A 13655-nucleotide genomic window follows, 5' to 3' on the forward strand; every position below is an offset into this window, starting at 1 on the left:
AGATGAGCTGCCAAGGAAAAAGACCAGATACAGACCCTGCAAATTATCTATAGGAAGACTCTGTGGGTAACCAGTCAGCTGCTAACCAAACAGAAGGCAGTTTGAACACACCAGCTGTTCCGAGAGAGAGAGACATGACAGTCTGAATGCAGAATCAGTACCTTTTGGGAGCCCTGTGGGTCGGTTTCATTCTGTGGGGCAGGGATGCTGAGTCATAGTCAACTTGATGGCAGTACATTTGGTTTGATTAGGCTAAATAAATGTGGGTGGCTACATACAGGCTCGTTGTGTGGTGCTGGAGAAAGAAACAGATACGCAGTCCTTTGTGCGCTGCTTTCAGGCTGGAGCATTAAAGAGGAAAAGTATATCCATACGCTATTTTAAAGTCCAAGGTTAATGAATGCCTAGCTCCCAAATACTTGAAACCACTTCTCATAGTGAAACAAAATGAAGGTCTCTAATCGAGAAGGGGTTAACATTTGCTGGATGGCTAAAGCTTCTAGAAGCCATATTAGCTGAAATATCACTAGGAATCATTCCAACACAGCGTAGATCTTCAAGGGTACCATGGATGGCTGCTTTCAGTCATTAAAAACAACAGTATTCAAATTAATTCAATTTGAATCCATTTGAAACCCTTAGCTAAATAAATGTGCACCATGTTCCTTTTCTAATGTGCACAGAGCATGCAACAGTCCTTGAGAGGCAACATAAAAACTATTGAGTCAAATCCATCCCATATTTTAAAAAATGATCAAATATTTTTATCTTCAACTGAATTATCAGCATCAGCTAGGTTTCATAGCATTATTCTGGAAACTGGGGAGGGGAATGGTAAAAAAAATACAAACAAATTGACTTCCTGACATGTGTTTGAGTTAAAATGAATTGAACTTTAATTATACTATATCAAGTGAATGCAAATCATCTTTATTAAGTAACGATTGCAGTATATAATATTTTATTGAGGATTTCCCTAATTTGCAGCAGTAACTTAATGAGTATTTATTGCCAACCAAGGACTTAACCCCTCTACAAACATGATCTCCTCTAAATCTGACCACAATTATGTTAAATAGGTGATATTTCCTCATTTTTTCAGAATCTGAGAGTGAGAGATATTTAGTAACTCGTCCAAATTCACATCACAAGGAAGCACTACAGCTAGGCTTGAAAGCCAGTTATGTATTCGCCAAAGCTTTTACTTTTATTTTACTGCCTCTGCATTTTCTCTTCTCCTCTTCTCTTCTCTTTTCTTCTCTTGTTTCTCTCTCTCTCTCTCTCTCTCTCTCTCTCTCTCTCTCTCTCTCTCTCTCTCTCTCTCTCTCAAGTTTGCAACCAGTGAGGCAGATCTAGGTGTCAACCCGGAGTGACACCTGCTTCATCTCTGTTTACATGTTTTTTTTCTCCTAGGCGTCTGATGTTGGGGCATCGATGACCATCCATGCCTTTGGGGCCTACTTTGGCTTGGCTGTAGCAGGTGTTTTATATCGCTCTGGCCTGAGGGAGGAGCATGACAATGAAGAATCTGTGTATCACTCAGATTTGTTTGCAATGATTGGTGAGTAGAATTGATCTCACTTCTTCCTTGTCTATTTGGTTAGCCATAAGGGAAGGCTAGCTCCAACAAAATGGGAAGACATTCCAGGGGAACATATCTGAGCACGACTTTTGCCTTGGCTGGCTCTCTGTTCCTCCTTGCCCCTCACACAGGATTGCCAGCCTCCAACCCATGGCAGCCCCATGCACAATGGGATCTGACTCTTGTGATCCCTAGGGCTCCCACTAATGGATGTTACAGAGGCAAATCACCAGGCCTCGCTTGTCTATCCTTGCTGATAGCTCTTCAGCATCACAGCAACAAGCAAGACTCCACACGCAGGGAGTTGGTGGCTCAGCTTGAGTGTTTTTAGTAAACATTGAACCTGTCTCTCTGGTATGGAAGGCAAGAATTCCACATGTGACCCACCACTTACACTTCCTAACTATTAGATAATGAAGCCTGAAAGTAGAGACATCCTTAGTGCGGGAGGCAAATTGTATCCCTTGGAATGCCTTTCATATTCAGAACTAATTTCCGTTTATGGTTTACTGCAGGGACTCTTTTCCTATGGATGTTTTGGCCCAGCTTTAATTCGGCCATCGCTGACCCTGGGGAAAAGCAGTACAGGGCCATCGTAAACACCTACTTCTCTCTTGCTGCCTGTGTGCTCGCAAGCTACGCACTCTCCAGCCTTGCTGAGCACCGGGGCAAACTCGATATGGTAAGAGCTGTAGCAATTGTTGGGGAATTACCCTGTGTGATACTGGCAGCTGCTCAGAAAAGTCAGGCGTGCCTATATTATTACTGAGGTACTAGGAAAGCTCTCAGGATGCCACCTATTGGAGACATTTTTTGAACAAATTTTACTGATATATTTATTCATTAAGTTTGTGCTCCAAATTTCAAGCGATTCTCAGGCAATTAATATTCCAGGAGGGAATACAGTCATGTAAAAAAAAAACAAAGATTTGGGGGATATTTCTTTAATGATAGAGCTAACTGCCTTCAAATTCTTAGAATCGCTTAAGAAATAAGAATTTGAAAGAAAAAAAGTAGATGTCAAAGTAAATGCCATGATAAGAAACAAAGGTCATTATCTAATCATGAAATCATAGATTGAAAAAGAAACTATAATCATAATTAATATCTATGCATCAAGTGAAAGACTTTCAAAATATAGTAAACAAGTTCTCAGTGAAAAAAGAGACAAATGGACCTTGCACTGATAATACTAGAAGATTTCCATGCATCATTCGCAAACAAAGATCAATCAATTAGAAAGAAAATAAAAAAGGATACAGAGGAATTAAACTACACAATTACATAAATTGATCTATGAGACATATACAGGAAAATGTATCTAACAAAAATACCATATGCTTTCTTTTCTGGTGCTCACAAGATTTACCCTAGAATAGAGCACATTTCAGGCCCTAAAACAAGCATCAATAAATTACAAAATATCAAGATACTACAAGCCATTTTTTTAGATCATAATGCTTCAAATTATAAATCAATCAGAGGACAATCAATCCCAAAAAGTCAATGACATTGAAATTGAACAACACTTTCACTCTCTGATGTAAAGCCTGCTCTATAGACATTGTACTTAAAACATCTTGGGATTGGTACAATAATAGACATGAATGAAGACCAGTAGATTAGAACTGAGAAGCCAGAAATACAACCAAGTGCCTATACACAGCTGATTTTTGATAAAGAACTAAAATATATTAAATGGAGAAGAGATAGCCTTTTCAATAAATGGTATTGAAAAAAATTGGATCTCCACTTCAAAGGAATGAAATGGGACCCATATCTCACACCATGTAAAAAAACAAACTCAAGATGTTTAAAGACCCAAATATAAACCCTAGAACCATAAAAACCATCACTGAAAAAGTATTTACAAACTACAGTATCCTAATAAAAAGCATAAATACATTACCAAACATAATGTAAAACACTCACATTATAAAAAACAAAATAAAATACTAGCACCTTCTAATAATATAACATTTATGCATATCAAAAGACTTCAGCAAGAGAATAAAATAGGGGGAAATATTTAGCAATAATATGTCAGATTAAGGGCTAATCTCAAAAATCTACAGTAAACTACAATAAGAAAAATACAAATAACCAGATTAAAATGGGCACAAGTCATGAATAGACAATTTACTAAAGATGAAGTCTAGGGAGCTAACAATAATATGCAGAAATGTTGATGTTCATTAGTCATAAAAGAAATAACAACTTAAAACATCAGTGAGATACCATCTCACACCAACACTCTTAGCAATAAAAAAAACAGAAATGCTAAATGCTGGATAAGATATGGAGATACTGAAATGTTCATACATTGCTCATTGAATTATAAAATGGCATAACTACAATGAATATCAATTTGGCACTTTCTTAAATAAATGAAAATACAAATGCCTTATGATACTGGAATCTCCCTAATTGATATACTCCCTAAAAAATATAGAAAAAAATCTGAACAAATATATGCACACCTATGTTTATGGTAACAGTGTCCATAATAGCGAGAAGAAGAGACCTCTGATTGTAAAGGAATGGATAAACAAACTCTGATACATACATACAATGGAATAATATACATCCTTAAAAAACAATGACAAGTCTATCAAACAGCTTAAGATGTGGCCACAGTTAGAAGACTTATAGTCAGCAAAATTAGTTGATTTCATAAAGATAAATATTTTATGACACTATTATTATAAACAAGAAAAATTATTTTCACACCAAAGATAAAACTTTAAAGAATACAAGGAGGCTAGGGTCAGGGAAAGTCAAAAGGAGGAGAGGGAAAGGGTAAGAAAGTAAGGAGGGAAGAAAGGAGGAAAAGGGGGCAAGGGGGGGGGACGAACCACATATATGGATCTTTATGGGGAGACTGTCACATGCTGTGAGAATATGTTCTTCTTTGTAAGTATTCTAGTCCACAAACAAAAGGAAACTATATGTCTATTTAATAAATAAAATTTAAAATGTTTAAGTGAAAAACAAGGGGGAGAAGAGTTACTTTTGAAAATTTAAAACCCCAGCAGATCTACACATTGGTTTGAGGGGCTGTAAGTGGGAGTAAAGTAAAATTGAAATGAACTTTGGTAGTTGTGTGCCATACAAGCCAGTTTTAAACACCAGACTTCAAGACTAGAACAGGAGAGTGGCAAAGATTCTTCTTTAAAAAATTAAAAATAAAGACATAGCTCTTTCAACTGGTAACATGCAATTGAACTCTAGATCCCTCCAATCTACATCTTCTGTCTTCTGTCCCCCTCCCCTCCCCATACGCACACACCTCAACCCAGCCTTGTTTCTGTCTTCCACACAGGTTCACATTCAGAACGCAACACTTGCTGGAGGAGTGGCGGTGGGCACATGCGCAGACATGGAGATTAACCCATATGGTGCCATGATCATTGGCAGCATTTCAGGAATCATCTCTGTGCTTGGGTTTAAGTTCTTGACTGTAAGTATGGAGGAGTTTCCAAATCGAACTTTGAATCTCTCCACCACCATCCTCTCAGCTCTCATCAAGAGAGTCACGTGCTGGAACGTTCATTGATAAGCATCATTTACTACCTGGGAGACATCTGCCTCCCACTCTGAAATATTATTCACATTTCAATGGTCAATATTAATGCATAAGTGGAAGAGAATATTAAGTACTCGTGTAACTCTCCTGAAGGACAGTTTTATTGAAGTTTGTTGTGAATAATGAAGGACTGCGTATTCTTTTAAGGAAATTTTGGATGTCATCAGTAGGTGAGACAAAGCAGAACTTCCGATCTATCTATGGCAACGGATAGTTTTTGCCATCAATATATTCAGGTTCTTTGACTTTTGCAGAGTCCAGATATGGGAGCTGGACTGTATATAAAATTAGTTCTGCGTTTTCATTTCACTTTGAGTTATCGAGCTCTCTATATCTTTTCAAAACAATAAACTCCCCCTTTTCATAATTTTAGCCACTAATTACCAGGAAACTGAGGATTCACGACACGTGTGGCGTCCATAACCTGCATGGCTTACCTGGATTGATAGGCGGCATCGCTGGCATTGTGGTCCTAGCACATGACTCGTGAGTGAAAGAACCATTTCCTTTTCTCTGAGCTCCAATCCCAGTGATGTTTTCTCTCACTCTTTCAGCTCTCTAGTGATAGGAGAGCTTTCTTTTTAGCGGTCCAAACCACTATTCATAAGTATGCACTCACTGTAGTGAGACAGACATAACTGAGAATAGATTTGAATTGAAAGAGGTGTTTTAATTGACATTATTCATCTGCTTTTAAAATTTTTACAGCGACCATTTCAATGTCCTTCATGTACAGAACTATCTCCTCATGGTGTTTCTGTTGTGAGATACCAACAAGGTGGGTCACATTTACAGGGCCTTCTGAACAGCAGGAAAAACACTGCCCAGCCCTGCACCATCCTCAGAATCTTTGCTATACTCAAGAGGAAGCATATGCGAATGAGAAAAGGAGAAGAGTGGGCTTATGCAAAAGAGATAGTCATTTCTATCCAACCCATAGCAAAAAAGGATGGGGTAGTGTAATGTGGAAAGCAGTTGGGTCTAGGGAAATGAGAAGGCTAGCCCATGGTCCCAGCTCTGCTATTACTGCATAGCTTTTGGCAAGTTATTCAACCTCTCTGGTTCACAGATTTCACTTTGACAAAGTGAATCAATTGGACTATTCCTTCTTTAAGGTCTATAAGATTCCTTCTAATTCTAACAAATCCAAATTCTTACCAATGAGGGCAAAAATGGTTCAGTAAAATGACCAAAGGGGAAAAGCTATTAGTCAAACTCAGGGTAATAGAAGTGATCAACCGTTAGTGTTCCCTGGACACGACCAGGTGTGAACAATTTGACAATAAGGTCATTGATACAAACAGCCAGAAAGACCATGCAGCCCAAGTTATGCAGAAATCCACTCCAATTTTTAAGCAAATTGAAAGCACTAAGAATATATGAATGTGTGTTTAAAAGGGTATTAGGGTGTCCACTTGATTAAAATTTCATAATTTGAAAAGAAAACAGGCTTCCTTTCAGTTTGAGAAAATGAAAGTTTAACCCCATGGAGATCAGAAGTGAAGAATGTAAGTAAAACTCGCTTAATCATATTTTCTATTGAATAGAATATATTTATGTGTATGTATATATTTGATCTTATTTCTTCTTGAATTTTCTCTTTAAAAAGAAAAGAAAACTTTTGTAAATTTGGAGATAAATCCTACTATGAAATTTTCGCACTTTCTGTTGGTTCTCTCTGAGGTCTAACAGGTTGTTGAGATCAAAAACTAAATCATTTTAATGCAAACCAAGCATGTGTCAATGAGTGCCATTCCTAAGCATTATTATGTGCATGCACGATGAAAACATTCAAAGTGGTGATTACAATGAGGAATCTTGAACATCGTGCCTGAACCAGTTTCTTCTGGTTGAAATGAAACACTTCTCTGGCTCTCATTGACTGGGCCTCCCTGGGTAAGCAAACTTTGGATAATTCCATGACTGAGGTTCAATTCTCGAGTGCACAATTTTAGCAACACATTCTCAATTTATTCAAGGGAGCAAACCCAATGTTGGAAGCTAATTCAGGTGGGTAAACCTCACACGTCTCACTCTAGATATTTATTCACATGGGTATGTAAAACTCGTAAAAATGCGCATCAGTTTTCTTAGTAAGCATAGAAGAGGAAGTTGATATATTTAGAGGGTTTTTCATCAATTATGAGAGCCAAACTTTAACAGTGCTCCTACAACTTTATTTTCGCCAGTGTTTCACAAACCTATTTGCTCCTAGAATCATTTCCCCATTTATTCAAGTTATACGTAGATGTGTGCACATACTATTCATGAGTAAAGTTCATTATTAAAAAATAAAAGTGTCTAGCATCACCTGTTTGTTTTGCTTTCTTACTGAAATTATTGAAGCAAATTTGTCTTTGCCTTATAAAAAGACTTCTGATTCTCTTTAACTTCTCCAAATTCTTTCAAAGCCTTTTTATAGTGGAAATTTGTGATTTAATTAATGGATCCAACTCTTCTAATGAGAGGTCTTCATCTTATTGATCATTTTAAAATTATAAGTCCACTATTTCATCCAGATTATGTCATCAGTTTTTGTGACAATTTCTTTGTTGATATCAATGACGTATTCCCGATGGTCTTAGGAACCGAGCCTCCGCTCCTCTATCCATCCCCAGGCAGGTCTGCCCGCATGCAGATATGCCCACATATGAGTGCCCAGCATGAAGACCGTTACCCATGCTACACCATGCTTCAACACAAAATTTCATTTATTTGTCATTAGAAATACATATTTCACAATTTGGAATTACATATTGTTTTGTGATTAATCACTGTGCTTTAATGATGTTCAATTTACAACAATGAAAGTACATGCTGCATATCAGATATTTATGTGACTATTTAAACAGTAGCAAAATTACAGTGATGAAATAGCAATGAAAATAATTTTGTGGTTGGGGGCTCACTGTGCATGAGAAACTGTAGTATAGGGTCACAGCATTAGGAAAGTTGAGAACCACTGCTATATAGGATCCCAAGAGGCATGCTGTATTGGACAAATCTGCTACACAGATTTTTTTTAAGTTTTGAAGACTAGAGATACCACTTTGAAGACAAGGCGTGCCTGACACAAGCGGTGGTATTTTCCATTGCCTTATAAAAATCTGAAAATTGGCCAATAAGTAAAAACGACCGAAGGAGAATGGAAACATTTGAATTATGGTGTCATCAAATTATATTGAAAGTACCCTGGACTGGTAGAAGAACAAATAAATCTGTCTTGGAAGAAGTACAGCCAGAATACTCCTAAGAAACAAGAACAGTGAGACTTCGTCTCATGTGCTTTGGACCTGTTATCAGGAGACACTGTTAGGCAGATAGGCAGGGATGGGAAGTCCATTGACGCATGCCCAGGAGAGCCAAGCATAGAACAAAAGCCTAGGTTTTCCTGCCGGCATGGATGGGCGTTCAACCTGGATCAGCCCACCTGGGCCAGGTGTTTGCAATTCAGCCAATGGGATCGACCTGCGGTCGTTCACCACGTCTCCCCTGGAATCCTTGAAAAGGCAGGAACCGAGAGGGAGAGGGGGCTTTTGGAGGAAAACTTGGGAGAGAGATCTTTGCGTGACCTGAGCAGTCTCTGCCAGGCTGCATGGTCGAAAGGAAACCTATGGGTGCTGCGTAAACCCTGAAACTTCTTCTAACTCGCATTAAACTCACTTGGATCACGAGCCAGGCTTCCGCATGAATTCTTTCTCGTGCAGAGCCAAGGACCGAGGTGTAACTCTAGCCCCAGAGAGATGGTACATGAAGTGGTACTGTTAGGTAGCTAGCATTAGGGACTTGGATGTCCGTTGACACATGCCCAGGAGAGCCAAGCATAGAACAAAAGCCTAGGTTTTCCCGCGGTCGGCATGGATGGGCGTTCAACCTGGATCAGCCCACCTGGGCCAGGTGATTGCAATTCAGCCAATGGGACTAACCTGAGGTCATTCACCACGCCTCCCCCGGGAATCCTTGAAAAGGCAGGAACCGAGAGGGAGAGGGGTCGTCTCGGTCGGAGGAAAACTTAGGAGAGAGATCTTTGCGTGACCCCGAGCAGTCTCTGCCAGGCTGCATGGTCGAAAGGAATCCTATGGGTGCTGCGTAAAATCTGAAGATTCTTTTAACTCTCGTTAAATTCACTTGGATCACGAGCCAGGCTTCAGCATGAATTCTTTCTCGTGCAGAGCCAAGGACCGAGGTGTAACTCTAGCCTGGAGAGAGAGATCTTACAACACCAGTGCTTGAAAGGGGCAGCATGCTTGGTAAAGTAGGATCTTGGAAACAAAAAAATTCACTGACATCGAGTTAATGCCAACTCATAGAAACCCTGGAGGACAGGCTAAAGCCATGCCTGTGAGCTTCTGAGCCTGTGACTCCTTGTGGGAGTAAAAGCCCCATCTTCCTCCTCAGAGCAGCTGGTGGTTTCAAACTGCTAACCTTGTGGTTAGCCACCCAGCCCATAACTAATAGGCTACCAGGGGTCCTTTGGTAAAGGAGAAAGGCAATGAAAATGAGGAAGCCCCTCCATGAGACCAATGGACATAGAAGATGCAACAATGGGTTCAAACATAATAACACTTGTGAGGATGGTCCAGGACTGGGGAGTGTTTTGTTCTGTGGTACATGGGTTGGTCTAAGTCACAGCACCTAACAACAATGAGAGTTAGAATCCACTTGGTGGCAGTCGGTTTGTTTACCAAGCATTGCCCTGTGAAAAAGAGCATTCTCAGTAGTGTTTACAATGTCTTCAGGTTCATATCCCCTCAATATCTCCTTTCATTTTGTGAACCAGTTTTTAATGGCTTTACTTTAATGGCTTACTTTGACTCTTCACAAGCTACAGTATCAGTGATTGCATGGCTTTTTTTGTTTGTGACACTCTAGAGAGATCAACATTTAAATTTTTGCTATTGATCATGGAAGACTCTGTCCGTTAATGACTTGTCATTCAAACCAAAACAAAACCCACCAAACTCACTGCCGTCAAGTCGATTTCCACTCATAGCAACCCCGCAGGACAGGGTGAAAATGTCCCAGTGAGTTTCCATTACTGTATTTCTTTACTGGATTAGGAAGCGTCTTCTTTCTTCCAAAAAGTACTGGGTTAAGAACAAAAATAAGCAGTTTACATAAAATGAAAATAAAAGGAATTAATAAAATTAAATATTCAGCCTCACCCGTCAAAGAAATGCAGATTAGAGCAGCACATTATCAGTCTCTCACTTTTCAAATGAATAAATGTTAAATGATTAATGATACTGAGTAGTAGCTAAAGCAGAGAAATGGGAATATGAATTTTCATAATTTGCTATTTGGAGAAGTATTTTCAATGTTTTCAGTGCCTTTTACCTCAGAATCTCATTTCTAGATAGAATTTATTTAGTAAAAGGATTGGACAAGTTCACATGCATGTTCCTTAGAGAATATGCTCTCACAGGAGTTTTAGGATATACAATATGGAAATAACCTTACTCAACCAATAGGACTATAATTCTAGTATTTTAGACAGTATAATATGCTGTGCAGCAATTAAAATTATAAAACAAATTTATATTAAATTGGCATAAACCATGCAAGACATTATATAATGCTAAAAGCATATTTATAAAACTGCATGTTTAAATATCACATTTTTTAGAATATTAAGCTTCTCTTCCTCTTCATTTATTTTTTTAAAGTATCTCTACCATGATCATATGTTACTGGTATAACTTTTTAATATAATGAAAGAAAACCTATACTCCACATTTTAAAAGAAGAAATCTAATTTTGGTTTATTCTCTCACTTGAGCCTGAAACACCAGCAAACTCTTTTTCTAAGTATTTGATTTCCTGGCTGTTGTCCTTCAGTCCTTCATCAAGCGTTTATTAATTGCCTTCTGTGAGTGAGATTCTGTGGCGGCATCAAAGAGATTCCCACACTCTGAGTTGATTTGTAGCTCTCATATATTCCCATTTTTTTCCTTTTAGTCATATTATTTTATTTCCAACTTTATGAGCTAATTTGTATGAATTTAATTTTCATGGACCCATTTCTAAGATGGCAAAAAAGGAGTTGCTTTCGCATCTTCACTCAGTGTAATCTGTCAGGTATATTCTGGAATGGATTACATTTAGAAAGCCTTTGCATTGCTGTAGAAAGGGATTAGCCTTTCTGACCATATTGATCATCATCGTATTTATCGGCATCGAAATGAGGTGAATAAAGAGGATAACCCAAGTTCCTCGAGCAGAGTAGTCTAGCCTCAGTGCCCAGGAGGGAAGCCAGCACAAACTCAGAATCCACATTCAGTGCAATCAAGTCACTTCAGACTCACAGAGTTCAACAAATATTGGTTGAATGAATCATAAAGGGGATCAGAACACATTTTTACAGCAGTAAACTTGTTCTAAGCAAGAGTTAATCATTCCTAAAGATAAATCAAACGTTGGTTCTTGATTAAATGGTTCTAAGAAATTTTAACCCAACTCAAAAGGCTCAAAGAAAAATTTAAAAATTGCATTCAATGGTTACATTTGTAGGTGTGCACTGCTGTACCCCGGCCAGAAGATGGCAGGCATCCCTGCTCTCACCTACTGCCATCAAGTTGCCAGAGACTCATAGGGAACCTATAAGATTTTCAAGGCTATGAATCTATAAGGGAGTAAATTCCCTTATTTTTTCCCCTTAGAGCAGCTAGTGTGTTTGAACCACTGACCTTATGATTAGCAGTCCAACACTTACCTAACCATGCCACCAAACTCCCTAGGAAGTGAAATAATGTTGCCGGTCTCCAGGAAAAACATACTTCTTTTTGTTTGGTTTCCTAGGAGTAAAGCGATCATGCAGGCATGTGCACTTGGTTCTTCCATCCTATCAGCCATTGTTGGAGGACTGATTACAGGTAAGCATTAGAAGTAAATATTTCTCTGTGCCCTGTGCTCTCATATAGTTCAAAATTCATGAACATGTCAATTGAGAAATATTCAAATGTTCTGTATTTCTGACAGTAAAATAACCATGTGGACTCGAGAGGTTTATAATAGTATTCGACTTATTAAGCAAATATGCATCCTTGTTTGCATCATTACATGTCTTTTTTACCCTTCTCCACCTTCTCAGGTTTAATTCTAAAGATACCTATCTGGGGACAGCCCTCGGACCAGGACTGCTTTGATGACTCTGTTTATTGGGAGGTACTATACAGATCTGTCTGCCAAGAGCAACACAAATGGTTAAATACTCATGTACTAACCAAAAGGTTGACAATTCAAATCCACCTTGGAAGAAAGGCCTGGAGATCTATTTCTGAAAAGTCAGCCTTTAGAAACCCTGTGAAGCACAGTTCTACCCTGACACACAGGAGGTTGACAGAAGTTGGAACCGACTAGACAGAAAGGGATTTCAGCCAGGGGTACAGCGTTCTAGACAAGGATGTTAATGATGATGTTTCCATTTGTTCACGTCAAGCTTCAATATCCAGAAGATAAAATCCCTCCAGATTTCTTATCCCTCAAACCTCAATCATGATGCCCAAGGTTCTTAAAATTAATTAATTAATTAAGAGGAAGGGAAGTAAAATTGAAATGAATTTGGAATCTTTAGTGACAAATAAGTTCATCTCAACAAACAAAAGAAAAAATTAAACTCCCTATGCCCACCTTGATAAAACGAGGGGTTATGGAATTTTCTGATGCAGAAATCAGTTGAGGGAAAGATGGAATTTAGGTGGAACATGCCCTCCCACTTCTCAGAGAGCTTTAGAAAAGCTACTCATTGAAATAATGGGAATTCTGGTCAGTTGTGAGAGATTTTATACCATATGAAAATATTGGCGAATCTCAGTGAGTACCCACATGGGCAGAAAGATGCTTGTATAGCAAAATATCAGCCTACTTCTGATTTCCAGTTTTTCCCTCTACTTCATTGACATTTTCTCCCAATCTTTTTTTTTTTTTTTGAGAAATTTAATAGTAACAAAAGCTTGGGTATATTGAGTAGGAGTTTCAGAGAGAACAGGTTTGGGGGACTTAATCAAGGTAGGAGGGATAAATATTTTGGTCTCTCATTTTCCCCACCTTGAACAGTTTTTATTTCTGGTTCTTAAGGTTGAGTGATAATGAAAATTAAAAATTGTAAAAAGTACTTTTGCTTAAGTTCTAACTTTTTTAAGCCCCAATGAAAGAACCTATATACAGTATCCCAATCTTATTTTCTTTCAAGGTCCCTAGGTGGAGAGAACATGACCATTACTTCCATGATGACAAGCACCTCAGCCAGCTGAAGCCTGAAGTCTAAATAACAATCCTGCGTGCCAGTTCTCCTTTCTATCACCTACAATCCAGGAGATACCCAAAGAGAATATGGACCAACATGGATAGGCCCTGGGTCCCAAGGGCTAATGTGAAAATGACTTTACTTCTGATAATGCCTCTTAATACTAAGTGATTATATAGTTGAAGTTTGTGACCCAAGTAACAGATGCTTGGATACCTTATATCCAAGCCTCATAGAGTGCT

At 38.5% G+C, this 13655-nt stretch overlaps 1 protein-coding gene across 1 annotated transcript in view; it reads left to right on the forward strand.

The window, feature by feature from the left end:
- The window catches only part of RHAG (Rh associated glycoprotein), a 29674-nt gene extending 16240 nt beyond the window's left edge, over window positions 1–13434 (forward strand). Inside the window, exons 4-11 of the mRNA XM_075553776.1 lie at window positions 1414–1561; window positions 2098–2264; window positions 4905–5042; window positions 5542–5654; window positions 6852–6860; window positions 11967–12040; window positions 12259–12332; window positions 13360–13434. Coding sequence (XP_075409891.1) covers window positions 1414–1561; window positions 2098–2264; window positions 4905–5042; window positions 5542–5654; window positions 6852–6860; window positions 11967–12040; window positions 12259–12332; window positions 13360–13434 — 798 coding nt within the window. The remainder of the gene's footprint in view (window positions 1–1413; window positions 1562–2097; window positions 2265–4904; window positions 5043–5541; window positions 5655–6851; window positions 6861–11966; window positions 12041–12258; window positions 12333–13359) is intronic.
- The last annotated feature ends 221 nt before the right edge of the window (window positions 13435–13655 follow it).

Source organism: Tenrec ecaudatus, chromosome 7 (assembly GCF_050624435.1).
Source record: "Tenrec ecaudatus isolate mTenEca1 chromosome 7, mTenEca1.hap1, whole genome shotgun sequence".
Classification (NCBI taxonomy): domain Eukaryota; kingdom Metazoa; phylum Chordata; class Mammalia; order Afrosoricida; family Tenrecidae; genus Tenrec; species Tenrec ecaudatus.